This window comes from Acomys russatus, chromosome X, assembly GCF_903995435.1.
Source record: "Acomys russatus chromosome X, mAcoRus1.1, whole genome shotgun sequence".
NCBI classification, from domain to species: domain Eukaryota; kingdom Metazoa; phylum Chordata; class Mammalia; order Rodentia; family Muridae; genus Acomys; species Acomys russatus.
The window spans coordinates 47,293,883-47,317,247 of NC_067169.1; the positions used below are offsets into that span (position 1 = coordinate 47,293,883).

The 23,365-nt window shown below is 41.4% G+C and overlaps 1 protein-coding gene and 1 non-coding gene across 2 annotated transcripts in view; one reads left to right on the top strand and one right to left on the bottom strand.

The window, feature by feature from the left end:
* Window positions 1-23,365, top strand: part of Msn (moesin) — an 83,024-nt gene that overhangs the window by 50,563 nt on the left and 9,096 nt on the right. The window contains exons 2-7 of the mRNA XM_051140946.1: window positions 4,328-4,411; window positions 14,294-14,389; window positions 16,056-16,330; window positions 17,788-17,871; window positions 19,238-19,384; window positions 21,648-21,744. Coding sequence (XP_050996903.1) covers window positions 4,328-4,411; window positions 14,294-14,389; window positions 16,056-16,330; window positions 17,788-17,871; window positions 19,238-19,384; window positions 21,648-21,744 — 783 coding nt within the window. The remainder of the gene's footprint in view (window positions 1-4,327; window positions 4,412-14,293; window positions 14,390-16,055; window positions 16,331-17,787; window positions 17,872-19,237; window positions 19,385-21,647; window positions 21,745-23,365) is intronic.
* Window positions 14,523-14,662, bottom strand: LOC127186094 (small Cajal body-specific RNA 3). Its single transcript, XR_007830329.1, has one exon. It is a non-coding gene; the product is annotated as a small Cajal body-specific RNA 3 (non-coding RNA).

Sequence of the window (23,365 nt, forward strand, 5' to 3'; positions counted from 1 at the left end):
TGTGTTGTCAGGCTGTCTGGACTTTCTAATACTTTTCACAGAGAAGGTGGCATTTGAACGAAGCTAAAAAAGAGTTAGCCAACCAGAAAGAGCTGTCAGTGGAGAAGAAAGAGGGAGGGCTAAGGTCCTGATGCAGGAGAGTATGTGTGGCAGGGGAGAGGGCAGGGCAGCTGGGACAGTGAGGGACAGCAATGCAGAAGAACAAGGGGGTGGGGCAGAGAGAGGGCTCAGGAGCCACTTTGTGAGGACTCTGCTTTTTGTGAGACACATAGAGTCAAGTCTGGGGTGTCGGGTGTCGGCACCTGTGCCCTCTGAGGACTGCTGGCAAGCACCATCTTCATATTCCCAAAACATGACATTTTCTATCACCATATAACAAGCTATTGTTTGGCTGTGTTGTTGAGCAAAATAGCTAGTAGTATAAAATTTATCTTTGATTTCTTTTAATGAAAGCCTCCTGTATTTTCCTTCTTTCTTTTTATTTATTTATTTATTTATTTTGGCTTTTTCAAGACAGGGTTTCTCTATGTTATCTTGGCTGTCCTAGATTTGCTCTGTAGACCAGGCTGGCCTCGAACTCACAGTGATCCGCCTGCCTCTGCCTCCCTAGTGCTTGGATTAAAGGCATGCATCACCATGCCCGACTGCCTCCTGTATTTTCTAAGAGGCAATTAACACACTGGTTTAAAGAGTAAGGTCTGCAATAGACCTGTATTTAGACTTTCACATCCTAGCATTATGATTATGGATCTATGATATAATATACATTATCCCTATTTTCTCACTCCCAGTGTAGAAACAATCACAGAATGACTGTTAGTGTTAAGAGGGGTAGTACATAGGAAGTACCTAGTGAGTTGTGGATGTAGATGCATGAAAGCTGTTGTTTACTGTTACAAAAACCCAGTCAATTTTTTAAACTTTAGTTTTACTAATTTATTCAGATTACAACTCAATTGTTATCCCATCACTGTATCCTCCCGTTCCTCCCCCCTTCCCGCTTTCACCCTATTGCCCTCCCCCAGGGCTATGACCGAGGAGGACCTCCTCCCCCACTATATGGTCATAGGCTATCAAGTCTCATCTTGGTAGCCTGCTTATTCTTTCTTTGAGTGTCATCAGGCCCCCACTGTCATTTTTTTACTAAAGACAAATCTCCTTCATAATTAAACTTCAATTATCATTGACGTAGGTCAGGGAATCTTTTCTGAGGTTGTGACTATGCTGTCTAATACCAATGAAACCCTATGTGGCTATCTGATACACTTTAAATTAAAAACAGCTTCTAAGGATTTATTTAATTCAACTTCCTTTTGTGCAGTTATTTTTGGAAATTGAGACCTTCTGTCACTGCATATCAATGATTGTACAGTTGCCTGCATTTCAAGAGGCACGTAAAAGCTTTTTTTGAGGTTGGGGTTGGGGTTCAAGACAGGGTTTTTCTGTGTAGCCTTGGCTGTCCTGGACTCACTTTATAGACCAGGCTGGCCTCGAACTCACAGAGATCTGCCTGCCTCTGCCTCCCTGAGTGCTGGGATTAAAAGCCTGTGCTACCATTCATGGCTTGTGGTTTTGAATACCCATGGGGTGTCGGGAGTTGTGTGAAGCACCAAGACTACCAGAGACTACAGAAAGGAACATCATCTTTGCATCCTGGCTTGTATCTCCTGAGTAGCAATAGAGTCTGTGAAGTTGATTTGGGTTGAGCTTTCATCTCAATCTGAAGACAGCATGACTCCAACTTGCTAGCAGTGTGTATCTGGGATGTTGGCCAGAGGGACTGGAAGAGTCAATACAGAAAAGAAAAAAGAGAGAGACAATACAGACACATCAGGAAAATGGTGGACAGGGATGCACTAAAATTTAGGGACTAAACTGTTTTTATCTGAGATTGTATAAAAGCTTTGATTTGGTTACCACTGGGGTTCTCATTCTTTTTCATTAATAATCTACTGTTACTTAATATTTTTCTCTTTTCATTTAAAAATAGAATATATTAATATTTTTTCATTTAAAATAGTTTTGGCTTAAAATATAAGTACATCAGTTCAGCCCTCCATTTTCCTTCCTGCCTGATAGTTTGATCTGTACTTGGCTCTCCCTCTCTTTGTCCTTCCATTAACGTGACTTGGTAGCACGTTTATATTGCACACATTCACCTCTGCTGATGCCCCTTTCCTCTCCTGTGCTTGGAGAGAAGAATGCGACACAAATACAGGAAGTGTTAGCAGAGCAGACCAGTATACAGAACCACCAGCTTTATTAGCATGATCCTTTGACATTACTTAATTAATTGTTCCCCCAACCCATGTCTTTCTGCCCTTGTGCAGATGAAGGAAACTGAGGCCCAAGAAAAGGTTAAGAGCTATTCAAGTTGGTAAATTGTTTCCATTATAGTGTTGTTAGGATTGAAACCTAGTTTCCTTTTCTTTTTTTTTAACAATTCTTTTTTAAAGATGTATGTATGTATGTATGTATGTATGTATGTATGTATGTATGTATACATACACACAAACATACAGTACTCTGCCTACCTGTATGCCTGCAGGCCAGAAGAGGGAGTCAGATCTCACTATAGATGGTTGTGAGCCACTATGTGCTTGCTAGGAAATGAACACAGGACCTCTGGAAGAGCAGCCAGGGCTCTTAACTGCTGAGCTATTTCTCCAGCCCGAAACTCAGTTTTCTTAAATTTATTTTTATTCTTACACAATTTCAAATGTGTGTGTGTGTGTTATGTATAGACATTGTATATACATTTACACATGCACTTTGGTCATTTCCTTCATGTTGTCCTTTGTTTGGTTTTTCGAGATAGGATTTCTTTGTGTAAAGCCCTAGCTGTCCTGGACACACTTTGTACACCAAGCTGGCCTCCAACTTAGAGAGATCTGCCTGCCTCTGCCTCCCAGAGTGCTGGGATTTTAGGTGAGCGCCACTGCGCCAGGCTATGTTGTCCTTTTTAAATCTTCTCTACCTTCAGTAGATTTAAAAAAAATCTTTTTTGCTTGCATGAGCATGTGTAGGAGGTTACTTCCAAGGAGAACTTACCAGTGGCTACCCCGAAATGACTCCTCCGCTGCAACACTTAATTGGCCATAGCTCCTTAGGGAGGGATGGAGCTTCATTAGCCCCTGCCCTGTCCATATTGATGTGCCCAATATTGTGCAGGTCTTGTGGAAATAGCCATCACTGCTGTGAGCTCATAACTGCAGGTGTCATGCCATATCCAGAAGACAGTGCTTATAGCATTCCTCTTTATCCTCCAGCACTTACGTTCTTTCTGCTCCAAAGATGTTATCTGGGCTTTGGGGAGGAGTGGGTAAATGAAGATGCCTTGTGTAGGACCAAGCACTCAACAATCAATCTCAGCATTTTGACCATATATGGGTGTATTCATTGAAAGCCATTGTAAAAAGAAACTTGTTTAAAGTCCAGCGCAAAACTAATCTATGGATATAAATACATGTTTAGAGAGCAATTTGACTATATGTCTATTGAGTAAAACAATTGTAGTAGGTTCCCCACTAGGGCATATGACCTCCCAGCCCTTTCCTTTTGAGCAAGAATGTGAGTTCCCTCCTATGGTATGAGCCTCAAATTCAATCAGAAAGTGGTTAGTTACTCCTATAACCATCCTTCCTCTAAGGCAGTGGTTCAACCTTCCTGATGTTGCGACCCTTCAATACAGTTCCACATGGTGTGCTGACCCCCCAACCGTAACATTCCTTGGTAACTGATTTTGCTACTGTTATGACTTGAAATGTAATTTTCTGTTTTCCAGTGGTCTTAGATGACCCACGTGAAAGGGTACTTCAATTCTCCCAAAGGGTCATGACGCACAGGTTGAGAACCACTGCTCTATTGCATTAGTGGTACATCTTGCTTAGAAGGTTGGCATGGCAGCTTGGAAAAGTCATAGTGGGGAACCCAGTGGTTTTTGTTTTACCTTGCTTCTGTAGCTGTGTACTAGTGCCATAGATAAGTCAGGCTGTGGAGCAGAAGTAAGAAGAGAATGCTGTGGACTGCCACTGGCTAGAGTGGGCTGGAAAGACTTTCTTCCTCTCTGTCATGGGGTGATTTGCATTCTTGTTTGCCTCTTGGTAGAGCATGGTCTGTGGTTGTGTTTTTACCTTCAGTGATGTGGTTGGGAATATTAGACCATGACTTATGCCAATGCTTTGCCTTTCTTCAGAGCAATTTATTCTTTGCACAGTTTCTTGGTCATTGGGTCTCTTTCTCCAAACTTGAGCAGAGAGACATTTGTCCCATCCCCTTACTGAGCACAAAGCCAAACAACTAATCTCTTTCTTTCATCTCATCCTAGATCAGTGTGCGTGTAACCACCATGGATGCAGAGCTGGAGTTTGCCATTCAGCCCAACACCACTGGCAAGCAGCTGTTTGACCAGGTAAACAAGTGCCTTGTTCCTTATCCACTTCTGTCAAACAGGTCCTGTTACAGTGCAGGCCACCCATACCTTCTATGCTTTGGAAAGGTCTTTTTCTACTTGCCTTTCCAAGGAAGGAAAAAACAAAGGCTGACTCCAGATTTCATTAAAAAGGAGGAAAAGCTTAATTTTGGTAACCTGAAATCTCAGTCTCATTTCTTTAACACATCCTTGATCCTGAACAAGGGGCACAAAAGACAGAGTGTGATTCTAGGCTAGATTTGCTGAAAATATGAACATATGAAGCCTTCCTTTCAATTTTGAGAGATGTGCAATTTATTTGTGTGTGTGTGTGTGTGTGTGTGTGTGTCTGTCTGTCTGTCTGTCTGTCTGTCTGTCTGTCTGTCTATCTATCTATCTATCTATCTATCTATCTCTTTTAAAAAGCCCAGGCTGAGCATGGTGGTGCATGCTTTTAATCACAGCACTTGGGAACCAGAGGCAAGAGGATAGCTGTGAGTTCGAGGCCATCCTGGTCTACAAAGTGAGTCCAGGACAGCCTAAGATACAGAGAGACCTTGTCTCCAAAAAACAAAAACAAACAAACAAACAAAAAGCCCAGGCTGTCCTTGAACTTACCATGTATCCCAGGCTGGCTTCTAGCTTACAACCGTTATTTCTCAGCCTCTCAAGTGCTAGGATTATAGGTGTGTACCTTCATGCCTTCCCATTCTCTCACTTTCACATGTAGGCCGTGGCATATGCACATACACAAATGTGAAAGAAAGGGGGAAATAAATGCCTACTTTATAGATCTTTTGTTGTTTTTTTTATAAAAATGTAATATTTTTTCATACTTTACAATTTTAATTCAAATATTTTCCACAATAAGATATCCCCACATATGCCAGTGTTTTGGGTTTTGTTTGTTTTGGAGGGAGTTTCTACTTATCTGTTCCAGGAATGAACAATTCTCCTTCTGTAAGGTATGACCTCGTTAAATTTTGTAAGTGGTTGAGGCCTACCTCTTTCAACCAGATACTAAAATTCATCAAGTTAAACTTGAAATCTTTTTATATTTAAAAAAAATTTTATTTTTATTTATTTTTTATTATTTGGTTTTTTGAGACAGGATTTCTCTGTGTAACCACTCTAGCTGTCCTAGAACTTGCTCTGTAGTCTAGGCTGGCCTCAAACTCACAGTGATCCGCCTGCCTCTGCCTCCCAAGTGCTGGGATTAAAGGCGTGCGCCACCACCACCTGGCTGAAATCTTTTTATATTAATGTATCAAAAAATACATTCCCCATTCAATATCTGTGTTTTATTTCTAAGATATTTTCACCATAAAAATGTAGTATTATTTATATATTTACTGTTACCTCCAAAACCTGATTACTGTGACATAAAAGGTTGCATAAAATTCCAGGTCAGAAATGGATAAGACAAAAAGAAAACCCAAAAAGCTAGAAAGAGTCTTATGTGCAAGCACATGGTAAAGAAGTGATCCCTTTCTAATACTATGATGCTTTTTGTCTCATATAGGGACTAGAATTGGGAGATAGCTCGATGACCGATGACCTTGATTTAGTTAGAGCTTACTCCCTCTCTGTAGTTTGTTCTGTTTTTGTTTTGAATAGTGTAGGCTAATCGCTGATGGGAAATTTGTGAAAATACAAGTTAGTCTGAGTAATTTTTTTATTTTTTATTTTTGTTTTTTCGAGACATGGTTTGTCTTAAGCATCTTGACATTTTCAACATGTGATTCCAGTACTAGGTGCAGTGACTGAACGCATGTTGACTATACTAAAGTCTTGCATCCCTTTTCGTATGTGGGTTTTATACTGGAGAGCTTTTTAAAGGAACCGGCTGATGAAGTTTAAAGGACACTGGATAGAATGTCAGAAATTCTCATCTCTAGAGCTGACTTTGCCACTTATTTCTTGTTGTTTCATGCAAACATTACCCTTATTCCACTTCTTTGGTCCTCAGTTTCCCTATCTGTGAATGGTTTCTCAAATTTGGCTATCTCTCAAAAACTTGTCCCTGCCACTTTTTCTGCATGTCTTCTTCTTCTCCCCTTTCTGTGTTCCCATTGTTTCGAGTTCAGACAATCCTTTTCTGTGAAAGAAGGAAAGTGCCTCATTTGAGTTGGTAGGAGGGGGCTGGCAGCAGGCAGAACAGCTCTTCTGGATTGGCTTTAAACAGTATGGAAGACACTTACGATGCATCCACTCTATCACAGAAAGCCCTGGGGCCCTTGGTTTAGATGGTGACATTTTTAGGAAGAGGTGCAGATGGGTGGAGTATCAGTCATGGTGGGTTTTCCTCTGGCCTCTTCTTAGAGTCTGTCCAGAGTTCTGATTGTACTCACTCCTCTATCAAACCAAACGATCACTTGATTCTACCCACTCCTTTCCCCAAACAAATGATCCTCTTCCTTCCCTGCTCTTACCACCGGGCTTTGTTTTTTATATTGGAGGAGGATAGCTGCTGAAGGCAAGGAAGACGGGACTTAGAGCCTGGGGGGAAAAAAAGAAAATCTGTGGGCAAAGTTTTATTAATTTAAAGAAGCCTCAACTCAATGTTAGTATTGGTTTGCTTTATGTACTGTGTATGTAGTTCTGTGGGAGGCCCCTATGGCTGGGAGCCCTGGGCAGATTGGAATGGCAATTTTATTTTTGGTGTGGGGAGGGAAGGGTGAGGCCTTGCTATATAACTGTGGCTGACCTGCTACTTACTATGTAGTCCATGCTGCCTAGAACCTGAGACAATCTTCCTGTCAGCCTGCTGACTCTGGGAATTACAAACATGTGCTAGCTTCCTAAGGTTATTGCCTCCCAAATGTAGTCCTTAAGATACATTAATGTTTCAGAATCATCAAGGAAAGAACAGAGAAAACCAGATAATTTCTTATCCAGATGAGCTTTGTCTTGGGAAATGTATTTATTGAGCACTTGTAATTTCTGACGATAGAGGTAGAAGGATCAGGAGGTCAAGACCATTCCCAAGAGCATAGTGAATTTTCTTTTTTCATTTTATGGTTTTTAAAAAAATGTTTCCACATAAATACAATACACTACATACAACAAGAAGAACCACGAAACAATCAGGAGTTATATAAATGTTACATTCGTAGTGTTTTGGCTATTTGTATTTGACAACCTTAAAGAAAACATCTTTCCTATCTTGGTGCGTCTACAGCTCTGAATGTAAATCAGTATCTATCATATCTCATCTCTATCAACTTAAAACATGCATGTAGATCTAAAAACATCTTAACCCCTAAACAGCTAAGCTCAATAGTAACACTAAACTATCTGGTCTTCAACCTCATCAGAGACCTGAGAAGGAATTAAGTTGATTACCTGGAGGCGATGAGGGAAGGGGCTACAATCGGGATGTGATAACAGAGTTTCAAATAAAGTTCTGAACAAAGACGCGTTTTTCTCCCCCATTGCACTACATTGTGTCAGATGAGTGGAGGTGTTACAGCTTAGAGATGTCTCATACAAGATATGTTTTCTGTCCTCAGGTCCCTTAGAGGCTGCCATAGAAAACAGAGTACAGCCACTCTCTGTGAGGCCAGAAGGGTCAGAGCTGTGACATCATAGGTGAAGAATATGGGAGAAAAGAATTGAACTTGATGAGATACTAGCAAGTGAGAGTGAGAGTCCACAGAGGTCTATGTGCACAGGTGGTGGGAGGATGCTGAGCGAGAGCCTTTCTCTGACTTGATAAAGCACAGGGGAGAAATCCATTCTACCTTACTGTTGAGACCCATTATTTAAGAAAGCCCTCCTGGCAGAACTGAGGCTTGAGAGGAATGGACTAAAGCTCCAGGGCCATCCGGGAACTCAGCAGGCATCTGGCCTATGACTTGGAAGAAGTAAAAGAAAGAGGAAGCATATTTCTTGGCACCCCTTGATAAATAACATGTCACAATGGGAAACCATAGTTTGAGGAGGCCCAGGGCACGGTGGGAAATGGGAATGGAAATGGGGCCCACAGTTGCCCCCACTTGTCTGTTTTTCTTTTTGTATGTGTGCTCGCTGCCAGGAAAGAGAAAAAACACATTTTGCTGCAGGCATGCAGCACTTGCTTGCTTTAATCTTTTAAGGGAGATTTTTCAAATGGTTTCTTCTTGAATTATGTATGTGCCACTAGGTGGCAGGGCCACCACTATAAATAATATTTTTGTTTTTTTCAGAGTATAGTGTAATTACAACCGTTCTTCCTTCCTTTTTCCCCCCTCAAACCCTCCCATATGCCCATCCCCACTCTCCTTCAGAGTTATGGCTTCTTTTTTTCACTAATTGCTATTGCACGCATATAGTATATGTATATAGAGATCCTGCCTGGAGTTCCATTTAGAAAACCATAAAATCACAAAGCTTTTCTGACTCAGAAATACTGATGATGGGCAGACTTTGCATTAGGGCTTTTTTCTTGCTGGGTTTACTTTGTAGGATGATTAACACATTATTACAAAACTAATATTAGTCGTATTCCCTGCCTACAGATGAGGGGCTGAGGGTCAGTCACACAGCTATAAGGGAGTGTCATAGCTCGAGCTTGACCTGGAGAGATTCTACTTTTCCCAATGCCTTCTGTCAACTCTGGCCTCTGTAAGGTCCCTTTGCCAAGCCTACTCCCCAAACAGAAACTGGGCTGGGTGTCTTCTGTTCTAGGAAGAAGGTAGGTACTCACTGGAGTAGAAGCTGTGTGGAGCAGAAGCAGCAGAGGTTGTGGTAGCATCTTCCAGATTGTTCCAGTTAACCATCGATTTGTTTGTCGGTGGGTGGTGATCCAGCTGCTGCTAGCCTGTAATAGAATCTTAGTGTACTGCAGATGTTTGGGCATTGATGCAGTTTTGCACATAATTTCTCATGCAGATTGCTTATGGTACAGCTCTAGGCTTCTGAGATGCCTCATGGTGTCACTGCTTTGTTATACAGGTAGATACAGGCAGCATACCAGGAAGGTGCAACCGACTCTTGAATTGACTTCTGCAAGGAAAATAAGAGAGACAAATGGGAGTTTGTCTTATCCCAGAGCTCTTAGACGTTAGCAGTGGTTTTCTTACAGGCAAATCTCTTCCTTTCATTGGACTTGGGTTTTCTTTCTTTGTAGTTTTTTTCTTTTTCTTTTTCATCATGTGTTAAATATACATAATAATTGCTTTTCTTTCTTTTTGTTATTTTTTGAGACAGTGTTTGTGTGTGTATGTGTGTGAGCAGTAGTAGTAATAGTAGCAGCAGCAGCAGCAGCAGCAGCCGCTGCCGCCGCCGCCACCGCCACCGCCGCCGCCTCCCTGGCTGTCCTGGAACTTGCTCTGTAGACCAGGCTATCCTCAGAGACTCACCTGTCTCTCTCTTGAGTTCTCGGATTTAAGATGTGCACCACCATGCCCAGCTTGGTTTAACATTTTCAATAAGTGCACTCAAATGTATTTTGATGTATTCACTTCTCCCTTTTTCTCATTCGTCCTGATTCCACTCCTGCTGACCTCTTTCCTATTCTCAACTAGTTCCCTTTTTACTTTTATGCCTGCCTCCCCCCCCCAAAAAAAGCCAGTGAGTTTCTTTAGGGTCATTTACAGAAGCATGCTTACCAACCAGTAACTGCCTGTAGATCTTCAGGGATGGGTGTGCCATACAAGCCCTTTCCATGACAAGATGTTAATTCAGATCTTATGTAGGTCTTCTGTGGGTAATCGGAGCTGCTGTGAGTTGATGATTGCAATGGCCATGCGGTGCCTGGATGACAGCATTTCACAGCACTCCTCCACATCTTTCTGCTCTTGTATTCTTTCTGTCCTCTCATTTTTGATGTTCCTGTTGCCTTGGAGGGGTGATGTAGATGTTTCACTTAAAGCTGGATGTTCATCAGTCACTTATTCTTGGCACTTTGATCAGTTAAGAGTCCACGGTTTCTGGTGAACACAGCACAAAGAAGCTCCTCTGGCTACACTGAGAGCAGTATTTATATGTGAGAATACGCATTTAATCCAAAGGCAACTTGATAGGCACAGCACTGGACATCAGTTTACTAGCCTCTGTGCTGTGTTGACCCTGTCTGTTCATGCTCCACCATCCATTAGAGGGAGTCCTGCAGAGTACTGAACAGAATTCACAGCCTCTAGGAGTTTTTTTTTTTCCTTCTTTTTTAATCCAATATGTGTGTTTTGGGATAGTAGTCCAATCATCTTGATTCATGACGCTTTTAGTGTTCTTCAATTCCACCATGCCTCCAGACCTCTTGGGCATAGTCACTCACTGTGTTCTGCTTTAGGGTTTCTTAAGGGCAGCTTTGAGGAATACTAACTTAGGTCATATGAGCAGGATGTCTGGTACCAAAAGGAGCAAATATATTTTTTCCAGGGCAGGGAGCCATTTCTCAGCATTGTAAGGACCCTATTCACTGGATCCACAGAGGTTTATTCCTAGAACAAAGAGCTAGATGCTTTTCTTTAATGTGAAAAGTGGGGTCTTTCCTCCCTCCAGCCTTGCCTTACCTGAAATAGATGTCTTGGGTACTATAAATATTGGAAGTGAGTAATTCTTGGCCCAGTTTCCTTGTTCTTGGAATTGGAAATGGAGCCAAGTGTTGCCTGATCAAATGGCTCCCATCCCTCCATGAACCTTAATTGGAGATTTCCTTGTAGCCTGTAGTCGCAGGTCATCTCTTTGTCCTTTGTTCTTTTTCAATATCAGTTCTGACTTCACACTGTATTTCCTTCCTCCCGTATCCTCATTTTGGAACTTCAACATAGGCTGAGAGACTGCTCATCCTTCCTAGCTCAAGAGCTTAAGGAGGTGGAAAATTCATACCGTTTTGATTTCCCTATGCTCACAAAAGAAGAGGCAGTGCTCATATCAAAATCCCCTTCAGTCCTAGGTCTTCTGAGCTGCCACCACTGGCCTCTTGGTTTCGGTAAATGCTTTACCCTTTCTGTTCCTTTCCTGCCCCACCCCTTCAGTACCTAAGCATGTTAGCCCTGTAGCCTATCCTGCCTTTAGTGGGTCTTCTCCATCTGTCTGTCTCTCTCTCTCTCTCTCTCTCTCTCTCTCTCTCTCTCTCTCTCTCTCTCTCTCTCTCTCTCTCTCTCTCTCTCTCTCTCTTTCTCATCTGAATGGTTTTGGAACTTTTCTTTCCACCAGTTGCATTTCAATCATAATTCTGAAACTATGTTGAAAAATCAGTATTACTCAGGTCCTATGTTAAATGTAGGACAAGAACCTTAAAAACAGTCTTCCCATACCCATCACTACACGTGCGGTCATTCAACAGCTCTCCTCCCAACTAGGTAATGAGGGAGTTAGAACCAGCAAAAAAACTGACATGCTGCAAATTACAGATGAAAGAGTTTTGTTTAAACCGGGTTTGATGGTGCACGCCTGTAATCCCAGCACTCAAGGAAGCAGAGGCAGGCGGATCACTGTGAGTTCAAAGTGAGCCTTGTCTACAAAGTGAGTCCAGGATGGCCAAGGCTATACAGAGAAACCCTGCCTCCAAAAACAAAAACAAATTTTTTTTTGTTCAGATTTCTGGATATGTGACATCAAACTATAAAGAGAAAGTGTGTAATCTTGGGGACATGGCTTCTCTTCAGAGTGGTTGTTGTATGAGATGGTACTGGCAACTATGGGCCCTTGTTTCTATCTCTAGTTAAGTCTCTTAAATGTCTTACCCAAAAGACAAGACTGTGTGACATCCTGAGTTCATCGGGATGTGACTCAGTTTTAGTGTGGCTGCCCCTAGTCTTGGACATGCTAGTGTGGAGTTTCCAACTGTACCATTAACGTGCTAGTGTCAGGGCCTGAGAACAGAATCCATCTTTCTTTTCCATGCAGGCTCTCCCTTCTTGCCTTCTATTCCATCCAAAGGATCTGGGCAATACAGGGCCCTTCAGCTTCTTCACAAAACAAAGTTTGCCTCCTAACATGTCAGTACCCAAGAATAGCATAGCTTTGGAGTGTGGGGTGTTTGTATACTATGCTCCCTGCTTTGTCTTCTCAAGGGCTCTTTCTTGGGGTATTGACATCACCCTCACCTTTAAAAAAAAGATTTATTTATTAATATATATGTAGTTCTCTACCTGCAGGCCAGAAGAGGGCATCAGATCTCATTATAGATGTCTGTGAGCAACCATGTGGTTCCTGGGAATTGAATTCAGGACCTCTGGAAGAGCAGACAGTGCTCTTAACCTCTGAGCCATCTCTCCAGCCCCACCCTCACTTTCTAAAGATAAAGACAGCTGTGAAGTTTGAATTGATGATATCAATGACTGTCAACTATAATGATGTAATTCTTTTATAAAAACATAAAGGCCTAGGTTGGGGAGCTTCTAGATAGCTGGGCATGTGGAAGTTCCTGAAGGCACAAATGCTTGAGGACATATAGGAACTCTGTACTCCTCTAGTTGCTTCTTGGCACCTTTTCTGTTTGTTCCTCTTTGTGTTTTTTGTTTTGTTTTGTTTTGTTTTTTTTTTTTGGTTTTTCGAGACAGGGTTTCTCTGTGTAGCCTTGACCATCCTGGACTCACTTTGTAGACCAGGCTGGCCTCGAACTCACAGCAATCCGCCTGCCTCTGCCTCCCGAGTGCTGGGATTAAAGGCGTGCGCCACCACGCCCGGCCTCTTTGTCTTTTTAAATGAACTCCCTTTGTTACTTTGAGACAGACATTCCATATGTAGCCCTTGCTGGCCTGGAACTTGATGTGTAGTCCAAGCTGGTTTCCAATTCAGAGAGAGCGGCCTGCTTCTACCCCCTAAGTGCTGAGATTAAGCACAGCGCCCCCCTTAACACAGGATCTCATGGAGCCCAGACTGTAATCAAGGAGGATGACTCCACCTTCTCTTGAGTGCTGGGATTACAGGCATGCATCACCATGCGTAATGTAGTATCCTTTATAATATTTATGTAAAAAACAAAAAACGCTGAGGAACAATGTGTGAGAGTACCCTAGGAGAATATGATACAGGAGTTAACCCAGGACTCTGTCTACGGTCTCTAATCCATTCTGGAAGCAGGCAGCTATATAGCATTGTAGGAGAAGGGAGGCAGTTGCAAAAAGTATGAGAATTGGCTTGATTTGGAAATATGACATAATTTAACTCTTGTCTGTCACTCACTATCTGCACATTGGGTATAATTAGGCATAATTTCTTTTCTGTACTTCTGTAATAGGACTCTTTTGAGAATTAAAGATGATAATGCCTCTAAAGTTCTTGGTGTGTGCCAGTATTCACAGTAGTACTTAGTACGGAATGAAACGAATAGCAATTCCTTTTTTATTTTCAATTATATATTAACCATATGTTAAGTGTAGAAAACAATGATTTGCAACATTTCCATACACATATATTTATTGTAATAACCCTAATTTCATCCATTTGTCCTTTTCTTTTCCCTAAATATTTCTTTCTACTTTTCTGTTCTTTTGAAAAAATCTAGACTCCTTATGTGACATAAATTCCTTTTGAAATATATTTTTATTAATTATTTGGGAATTTCATAATGCATACAATGCATTTTTCTCATACCCACCTCCTTTCAGCTACTTTCATATCCTCTCCCTGTCAACATCGTGTACTCATTTTTCTTAACTCACAGAGTTTAATTAGTCTTGCCAGTATGTTTGTAGGTGTAAAGCCATCCACTGGAGTATGGGAAAGCTACTACAGGCCACATCTCTGAAGAAAATGGACTCTCCCTGCTCCAAGAGCCATCATCAACTGACAATAGGCATCAGTTCATGACTGCTGCTTTAAGTATATTTTCTTTCCAGATTAGCAGTACCTTAAATCCTTTCAGGGTAGATTAAACTGGTTCCACCTTTATCTTATTTAATTCCTGGCACAGGGTAGATATTAAACTAGTGCTTGTTTTGTCTTTTCCAGGTGGTGAAAACTATTGGCTTGAGGGAAGTTTGGTTCTTTGGTCTGCAGTACCAGGACACAAAAGCTTTCTCTACTTGGCTGAAACTCAATAAGAAGGTAAATCACTTACTACTCTGTCATAAATTGTTCCAGATAATAACACATGCTAGCTGGCAAACTTGAGATACTTAATCAGTAATATATTGAACAAAACAGCAAAAGGAACTGTATTTAGATGTTAGTTTAAAAAGCTGTATGGAGGGGAACAACCAGACTTAGCCAGCTGTCCTAAGTCAGACAAAGAGCTCCACATTTCTGTAGGATTGGTGCCTTCTGTAGACAAAAGATGGTTTCTCATTTGTCTGCATGGCTGGTTCTGCAGCTTCCATAACAATCACCCCTCTTTATTTTGAGAAAAGGTTTTATGTTCTAGGGTGGTCTCAAGCTCCATATGTAGCAGTGACCTTGAACACCTGATCTTCTTGTTTCCACTTTCAGAGTGTTGTGATTATAGCAAGTCCGACACTATGCTCCTGTTAATTACTTTCATCTAAGTACAAACAGAGGACTCAACCTAAGGAAAGTTGTATTTCAACTTTGACTACTGAGCAAGATGGTTCTGCCAAAGGGAGTGGAGACTTTTAATTTAGACTTGTTTTGGATCAAAGCTTTTAGTGTTTTAGTGCACTGAGACACCTTTCTTTCAAGCTTGAGATGTGTAGGATTGTCAGGCAAAGCCCCAAGTAGTATCTCTACAGACACCTGGCAGACTTCCCTCCCCATATCCTCCAACTGGCTAACTGTGTACTCTAGAGGACTCAATGCTGGGCTGTGGCTTATTTTGCTGATTGTATCTAGAGGCGGCTATCTCACTTTCTGCTGCAAAGAGCCTTATTTTATTCAAGAATGGAGACTTTGTAAAATTATATTTATTTACTATATTTATATCTACTAGGTTCTATGCATGTGAGTGTGTGCATACATGCATGCCATGTCAATTCTCTCTTCTACTTTGTTGGTCACCAGGATCTAAATGAGATCATCATTCTTGAAAGACAATACCTTTACCCTCTGAGTCATGTTGCTAGCCCCAACAATGGCCACTTTTGCTGGATAAATTAGGAGCCATTTTCAGGTTTTGAAGTCATCTTGCTTATGGTCTAACCTAGCCAGTTCTGAGGTTTCAACCAGACTTGCTATTTGAGTTGGAGGACACCACAGAGAGGAGCTTTAGGGCCAGGAGAGATGGCTCAACTGTTAAGAGCACTGACTCTTCTTCCAAATGATCCAGGTTCAATTCCCAGCACAATAGCACAATAGCAGTTCACACTTGCCTGTAACTGTAATTCCAGGGAATCTGATGCCCTCTTCTGGCTAATGTAGGTGCCAGACATGCATGTGGTTTAGCATGCACACACAGAAAAAATATAAAATAAAATACGTTTTATAAAAGATGCTTTAAAAAAAAAGGAGTGTTTTAAAATCTATCCTCAGAATTTAAGATCAGTTAGCTATATTGTCAGATAATGATGGCTTCTGTTATCAGTGTGTATTTTAAATTTTTTAAGAGGAAAATTCCCAAGAGGTAGAAATGTGTACAATATTTCCCAATGAAAGTAATACTTTTTTATTTGTTTGTTTACTTTTTTTTATTACAAAAGTTGCCTCCCAGACTTGCTAAACTACCTAGACCTTGTCTCTCAGAGTTCTCCCACTACCTTACAGACACTCTCTCATCACCAAAATCTATTTTTGATAGCCTATATAACCTTGCTCCTCCCAGGTGACTGCACAGGATGTGCGGAAGGAAAGCCCATTGCTCTTCAAGTTCCGGGCCAAGTTCTACCCAGAGGATGTATCCGAAGAACTGATCCAGGATATCACCCAGCGCCTGTTCTTTCTGCAAGTGAAGGAGGGCATTCTCAATGATGACATTTATTGCCCACCTGAAACTGCTGTGCTCTTGGCCTCCTATGCTGTCCAGTCTAAGTATGGTGACTTCAATAAGGAAGTGCACAAGTCTGGCTACCTCGCTGGAGATAAGTTGCTGCCCCAGAGGTGAGGTGGTACCCCAACCTCCTTCGACCTGGCTAAAGTGGCTAGTGGTTAGCAGCCAAAAGCTGGTTAATCCCCACTCCATAAGTGCTGCCAGATAAGTTTCAGTTCCCTGGGTTCTGTCCAAAGGCTGTGTTGTGCTGCTCAGAGAGACACATTTGCATATAGTATTGTATTCCATTGTACTTCCGGTCCCCAAAAAGCTTTTTTTCCCCTTTCACTCCTTGATTTCAAAGCTCCATTACCCTAGAGATAGATGCTTACGTAGAACCAAAGATGAGTTGATTTGTTTTGTCCTCTCCCCTGGTTCTGTTTCTTTTTCATTGATGAGATTTTATTTTAGAAATTCACAGGAGAGACAGAAAAAAAATATGTAAACCACGGGTATCATTGTCCAGAGTTTTCTCATTTTGTAAACTTCAAAGATGAAAGCTCTTAACCACTTAATATTTTTGTTTCAGCATCATGACAATGCTAAACAAACAAGGCAAGCATTTTCTTTAATTTCTGGCTCAGGAACTAGAGATACAAAGGTACTTGGTCTGATTTCTCCCATCTCCCACAGCATATTTGAGGCAGATCCGACCTGAAACCTCAATTTCTTGATTTTTTTTTTTTTTTGTGTGTGTGTAAATGCACGAGGGGTTTGTTTCCTTTTGCATCAGATGGCCATGTATTTTCATAGGCTTTTGAATTAGAAGAAAAATTAAGGCTTGTTCTGGGATCCCTAGTGGAACTGGAGCTGTGTCATGTACACACTCCATCAGAAGGTATGGGGTGGTAATTGTGCCCTAGGACTCTTTTGTAGCCAGTGCCATGATATCCAAGTCAGCATATTTAAAGTAGGCTTTGTCTAACAATCTAGTAGAATTATGTGCTGGGCCTCTTGGTTTCCCTCAGCATAGTTTGGGACTATTTACCTGTTTTGTATCCACAACTGTCTTACAAACACCTACTGTTGGCCCCAAGAGGGTATTTTTTGCCTAACTTTACTGTCAGCCCCTCAACAGAGATTCCTGATATATTATTGTTAAGCTTGGAGATGCAACACATTATTAGCTTTGTGGTTAAAGGACTAAAGAGGGTCTGATCTTTAGTCCCAGAATTTGAGAAGCAGAGGTAGATAGAGCTCTTTTGAGTTTGAGGCAAGCATAGTCTACATAGTAAGTTCAGGACAGGAGAGCTCTATAATAGAGAGACCCCATCTCAAACAAACCAACAAATAGGTGAGTAAAGAGGATAGTTCCATTGTCCTATTCGGTCATCTGTTCCTGAAGCTCTTTTTTTTAGGACTTTGCTTACGTCTGCTTCAGTGTGCTCAGCTCTCATTTTCAGTGTGAGTCCAGCAGTACCCCCACTGGCCAACTTCACACTTACAGCAGCTCCAAATAAAGCTAAGTGAGCTTCCCTTCCCTCCTGCCCAAGGTTTGTACTTTATCGACCACTCGCTGTCTTTCTAGAGTCTTGGAGCAGCACAAACTCAACAAGGACCAGTGGGAAGAGCGGATCCAGGTGTGGCATGAGGAGCACCGGGGCATGCTCCGGTAAGACTCCCTTACCAGCTTCACGGCTCTTGCAAGGAGAATGAGGATGGGTTCTACAAAGAAGAAGCAAATTATTAGGGTCATGAAAGAGAGCTAGGAATGATTTGGGCACTTAAATATAAGAGGCAAACTTGAATCATTGTAAGGCTGTGATTTAGTTTTAGGCTTTTTTAAATTTGTAAGAGCAAAGTTTTCATGCAGAGGACTGCAACGTGAAAAGATCGTTAATTATAAATCAGGACTTTATTTTTTATTTATTATTACTACTATTATTATTGTTGTTAAAGACTTACTTATTTATTATCTATACAGTCCTCTGCCTGCGTGTACATCCGCAGGCCAGTAGAGGGCATCAGATCATATCATAGATGGTTGTGAGCCACCATGTGGTTGCTGGGACTTGAACTCATGACCTCTGGAAGAGCAGCCAGTGCTCTTAACTGCTGAGCCATCTCTCCAGCCCCTTGTTTATTATTTTTATTTTGTATGGTTTGTGTATGCACGTGCGCGCATGTGTGTATGTGTGTCTGTCTGTCTCTCAGTCTGCCTTTCTGCCTGCCTGCACATCTGTGCTTCATGCCAGGGTGCACATGTGGAGTTCAGAAGCAGCTTTTGGGAGTCTATTTTCTAATACTCTGTCATGTCGGTCCAGTAAATGCACTCAGGTTGTCAGGCTTGTTTGTCAATGCCATGACCAGATGACCCATCTTGCCAGCCCCAGAAGTTCTTTTGCGAAGTGACCTCACTATGTAGCCTAGGCTGGTCTTGAACATACAATCCTCCTAGCTCACTCTACCTTCCAAGTGCTGGGATTACAGGTGGTGCTGAGATTACGGGCATGTTCCACCACTCCCTATATCCTATCCAGTTGCTTTGACTGCAAAGAAAAGGAAGATGAGGCTCTCCAGAAGGTTTCCGGGCTACCTTGCCATTCTTCCCCTAAAAATAAGTAGGAAAGGAGCTTTGTCAATATTGTAAAAGCATTTGATGGCTGTCTAGTTGAGGGGGAGAAATCTCATTTTACTATCAGCACTGTCTAAATTCTACTAGGAATATGCTTCTGTAAGAGAATGTCACAGTGCGGAGGAGAAGAATATAGCTTCTGAGTGAACAGTTAATATTCCTGAGGCCAGCAAGCGACAGCCTCACCTTATTCTTTAGGTTTCTGTCAGCAGCTTTTGTCTGACAGAAATCATGTGTGTTCTTGTTACTCATCACTTGCTTATTTAAGTTCTATCCATTTCCCAATCCTCCAAACGCAACCACTGTCGGAAACACAGAGCGAGCCAGCTTTTCTATGTTGCTGGGTCTGATACAGAAGTTCTAACTTGGTGGCAATCCCCCTCTCTTCTTCTGTGTCATATAGGGAGGATGCTGTCCTGGAATATCTCAAGATTGCTCAAGACCTGGAGATGTATGGTGTGAACTATTTCAGCATCAAGAACAAGAAAGGCTCAGAGCTCTGGCTGGGTGTGGATGCCTTAGGTCTTAACATCTATGAGCAGAATGACAGGTATGCCTCAGACTTTTCTCAGTTCTTTGGATCACTCTTAAACATACATGTCAGCCCTTACCACAGAGCAAGACTATACCACTTGAGTCCCATCTCAATTATTTTTCTACTAATTAAGTCCAGCCAAGATGATTGTACACCTTCCTTAATCCTATAATGACTAGAGTTGTACTATTATGGTACTCAACACATGTGACTGGTGAACATTTGAAATGTCATTACAAGTGACATGTGTCATAAATGTAAATTGCATAGCACACTGTGGAGGAAAAGTCTTTCTGTACCTGTGACAGAATAGCTGGGAGAAACCAATGTAAAGGAGGAAAGACATATTTTGGCTTGTGCCCTCAGAGTTTTCAGTCTGCATTTACTTGGTGCAGTTGCTTTGGGCCTGTACTGAGGTAGAATTTCATGGTGGAGAGCCTGTAGTTTCTCCCCTCCTGGCACCTGGGAAATAGACAGTGAAAAAGGAAGGGAGTGGAATCCCACTATCTCCTTGGTGGGCATGCTGCCAATAACCTACTTCCTCCCACCTGGCCGTGCCACCACTAATAACATTAGTGTCTGGGGACTTAGCCTTCAACAAATGAGCTTTTCAGAGACATTTATTATCTAAACCATGCTGGGTATGGTGGTGCAGGCCTGTTATCCTAGCACTCAAGAGGTACAGGCAGCAAGAATCAGGAGTTCAGTGTCAGCCTTAGCTAAATAGTTAATTCACAGCTGTTTTACTTTAGGGTTACCATTGTTGTGATGAAACACCGTGACCAAAATCAACTTGGGATGTTTATTTTATCCACACTTCCATACTCATCATTAAAAGCAGTGAGGGCAGAAACTCAAAAGGACAGGAACCTAAAGGCAGAAACTGATGCAGAGTGCTACTTAGGCTTGCTTCCTGTGGCTCTCTCAGACTGCATTCTTAAAGCACAGGACCACCAGCCCAAGGATGATACCACACCTCCCCCATCAATCAGTAACTTAAAAATGTCCTACAAACAGATCTTATGGAGGCATTTCTTTATGGAGGCATTTTTCTCAGTTGAGGTTCTATTCTGAGTCGAGTTGACATAACATTAGTTATCATACTGGCTATGTAAGACCTTGTCCCAGCCCCCTTCCCATGCAAAAGTAATCGTTGACACTAGTTTTTAAACTCTATTTTATTTGGAGTACTTATGCCAATACCTCCCTTGTTTATCCCAATCCCTTCCAACACCCCAGCACTAGGTATGATAGAAAGAAGGTTAGTTGGAAGAAAGGGATGTAGACCTCTTTACTTCTCCCGGCTGTTTAGGATCGATTGAAGCCTCTCCCATTCTGGAAGCACTGTCCTCCAAGCATTCTTTGAAGCTTTCTCTCCATCTCCATCTCTCTCTCTCTCTCTTCCTCCCTCCCTCCCTCTCTCTTTCTGTTCCTTTTCAAACCATTCCCCACCCCCACCCCCGAGCTCTCCTATTTATACCCCTTAGAGTCCTCAGAATTAAACTAACTGCAGCTGGCAAAGGCCACACCTTGCACAAGGCAATTATCAGTTGTGGACAAGCTAAAGCCTGAACTAAAATCCCATGCTTGGGATTATTAAAACAAAAACATGCTTATGTGACACAACGGAGTTTTTAAAGAAACCAAAATTTTCATTAGAAATCATTCAAGCCACAGTAATGCAAAACATATCTATAGTTTTTTAAATGTTGATTTATATGTTCAAATGGTAGTATTAGGATTTATTGAGTTAATTAAACCATTATAATTAGGTCATTATATTTCCTTTTTATCTATTTTCATAGAAAATATATAAATGCGACCCCTGTAAATTTTGGACAGTGCTGACCTAGCACCTATCTTGTCAGGATTCATAAATTTTAATAACATTTGGCCTATACGTCTTTCTCTAATGTTGTCTTCCCTGCTTTTTTCCCCCTTCGCTCTGCTCTTGGTAAGAATGAAATCATTAGATTGTTATTGCATTTACTACCTGAATCTTAGGGCTCATTTTTTATCTTTCCAAATTTAACAATTCTGTATAGAAGATTTTTGGTAAACAGGAATGCAGATGCTCTTGAAGGTTCTTACAAGGTATTTGCTTCAACCCAAAATGGAACAGAACAAAGGATAGTAAGTGCTAAGTGTAGCTAAGTTGACAACAGATTTATTTCCCTCAAGGGGATGGGGGGAAGGGGTGCTGGCTAGGGCCAGGCACAAGGGCTGTTTCCATCTTACTTTGTCTTTGTCATGATGTTGTTGGCCTCTCTTTCTACAGGCTGACTCCTAAGATTGGCTTCCCTTGGAGCGAAATCAGGAATATCTCCTTCAATGATAAGAAATTTGTCATCAAGCCTATTGATAAAAAAGCCCCAGTGAGTAACATGGCAGGTTTTTGCTAAGGTTTTATATATTGCTAAGAGCAAATGTGTTGTTGGATCTTTTTCTGTCTTTCTGTTTTCTGAGGTGTATAACATCTACATATGAACAGGAAACGAAACAAAAATTGAAAGTAAAAAGTAAGAGGAACATGATGTGCAATATCCTATACTTGGTGCCACTTTCCTACCAGACTCCCTCAGTGGGTCAGGCAAGCTATAGGCAATCCTGAGTGCTGCTGCTTTGCCACTGCCTCACCTTCCTCATCCCTCAACATGTATGCTTCATGTACTTGGCTTATGCTTAATTGTGGCAAAAGGAGAGAGCCAAAAGTTCAAATCCAAAGGTGACATTACAAATTTACCTTTTAAAACTTCTTTTTTGGGGGTTCAAGATAAGGTTTCTCTGTGTAGCCTTAGCTGTCCTGGACTCATTTTTTAGTCCAGGCTGGCCTCGAACTCACAGACGTCATCTGCCGGCGGAGTGCTGGAATTACAGGAGTGCATCACCTCACCTGGCTGCTTTAAAAACTTTTAATAAAGGAAAATTAAACATTACTTTATATTTCTTTACCCACAAGTTTTTTAAAAAAAATTGTTTATTACTTATATAATATTCGGGCTGCATGTGAGCCAACAGGCCAGAAGAGGGCACTAGATCTCATTATAGATGGTTGTGGTTGCTGGAACTTGAACTCCGGACCTCTGGAAGAACAGCCAGTGCTTTTAACCTCTCCAGCCCTACTCACAAGGTTTTAAGATGAAAGTTTCACTCCATCCCAGTCTTAGCTTAAAGTGATGTTTGTGGTTTCAGTCTCTTGAGTGCTAGGATTATATGCAGGTATTACTATAGCCTCTGAATGTTGTTTTTTTATTATCATATTTAATTTATTAATTTATTTAGTGTGTGGCAATAGTAACTAAGGAAGGGATAATGAATTTGGAGAGGTTGGAATGATGTATATACAGTGCTCATGTAGTAGTTCTCAATAAAATAAAAAGCCAGCAGAAAATCAAGGCTTTTTAATAAGTAATCAAGATAATCGATGTTAGGGAATTTAGAGATTTGTGTATTTACAGCCTGGGTTCCTGTAACTAGAACTCACTTTTCAGAGATTACAGAGATGGTTTAGACACCCATGATGTACCTGTTGACTAGGTTTTAATTACTTTATAGTAGAGGCTCTTTGAGATTCAGTAGTTAGATCTCTAAGTAGAGAGACATGACATTGTTAATTCCCTTAAGAGTTAATCCAGTTGGCTGGGGTGGTGGTAGCACACATCTTTAATCCCAGCACTAGGGAGGCAGAGGCAGGTGGATCTCTGTGAGCTTGAGGCCAGCCTGGTCTACAGAGTGAGTTCCAGGACAGCCAGGGCTATTACACAAAGAAATGCTGTCTCGAAAAAGAAAAAAGAAAAAAAAAGTTAATCCAGTTGGGCAATCACCTGAGAGGAGTTTACCTTAAGCTTGCTAAAGCAGTAGGAGGAAAGTTTCAATATAATAATAATAATAATAATAATAATAATAATAATAATAATAATAATAATAATAATAATAATAATAATAATGACGACGACGGGGAGGAGATGGTGTCATCTTTCTTCCCAGAGTTTCTTC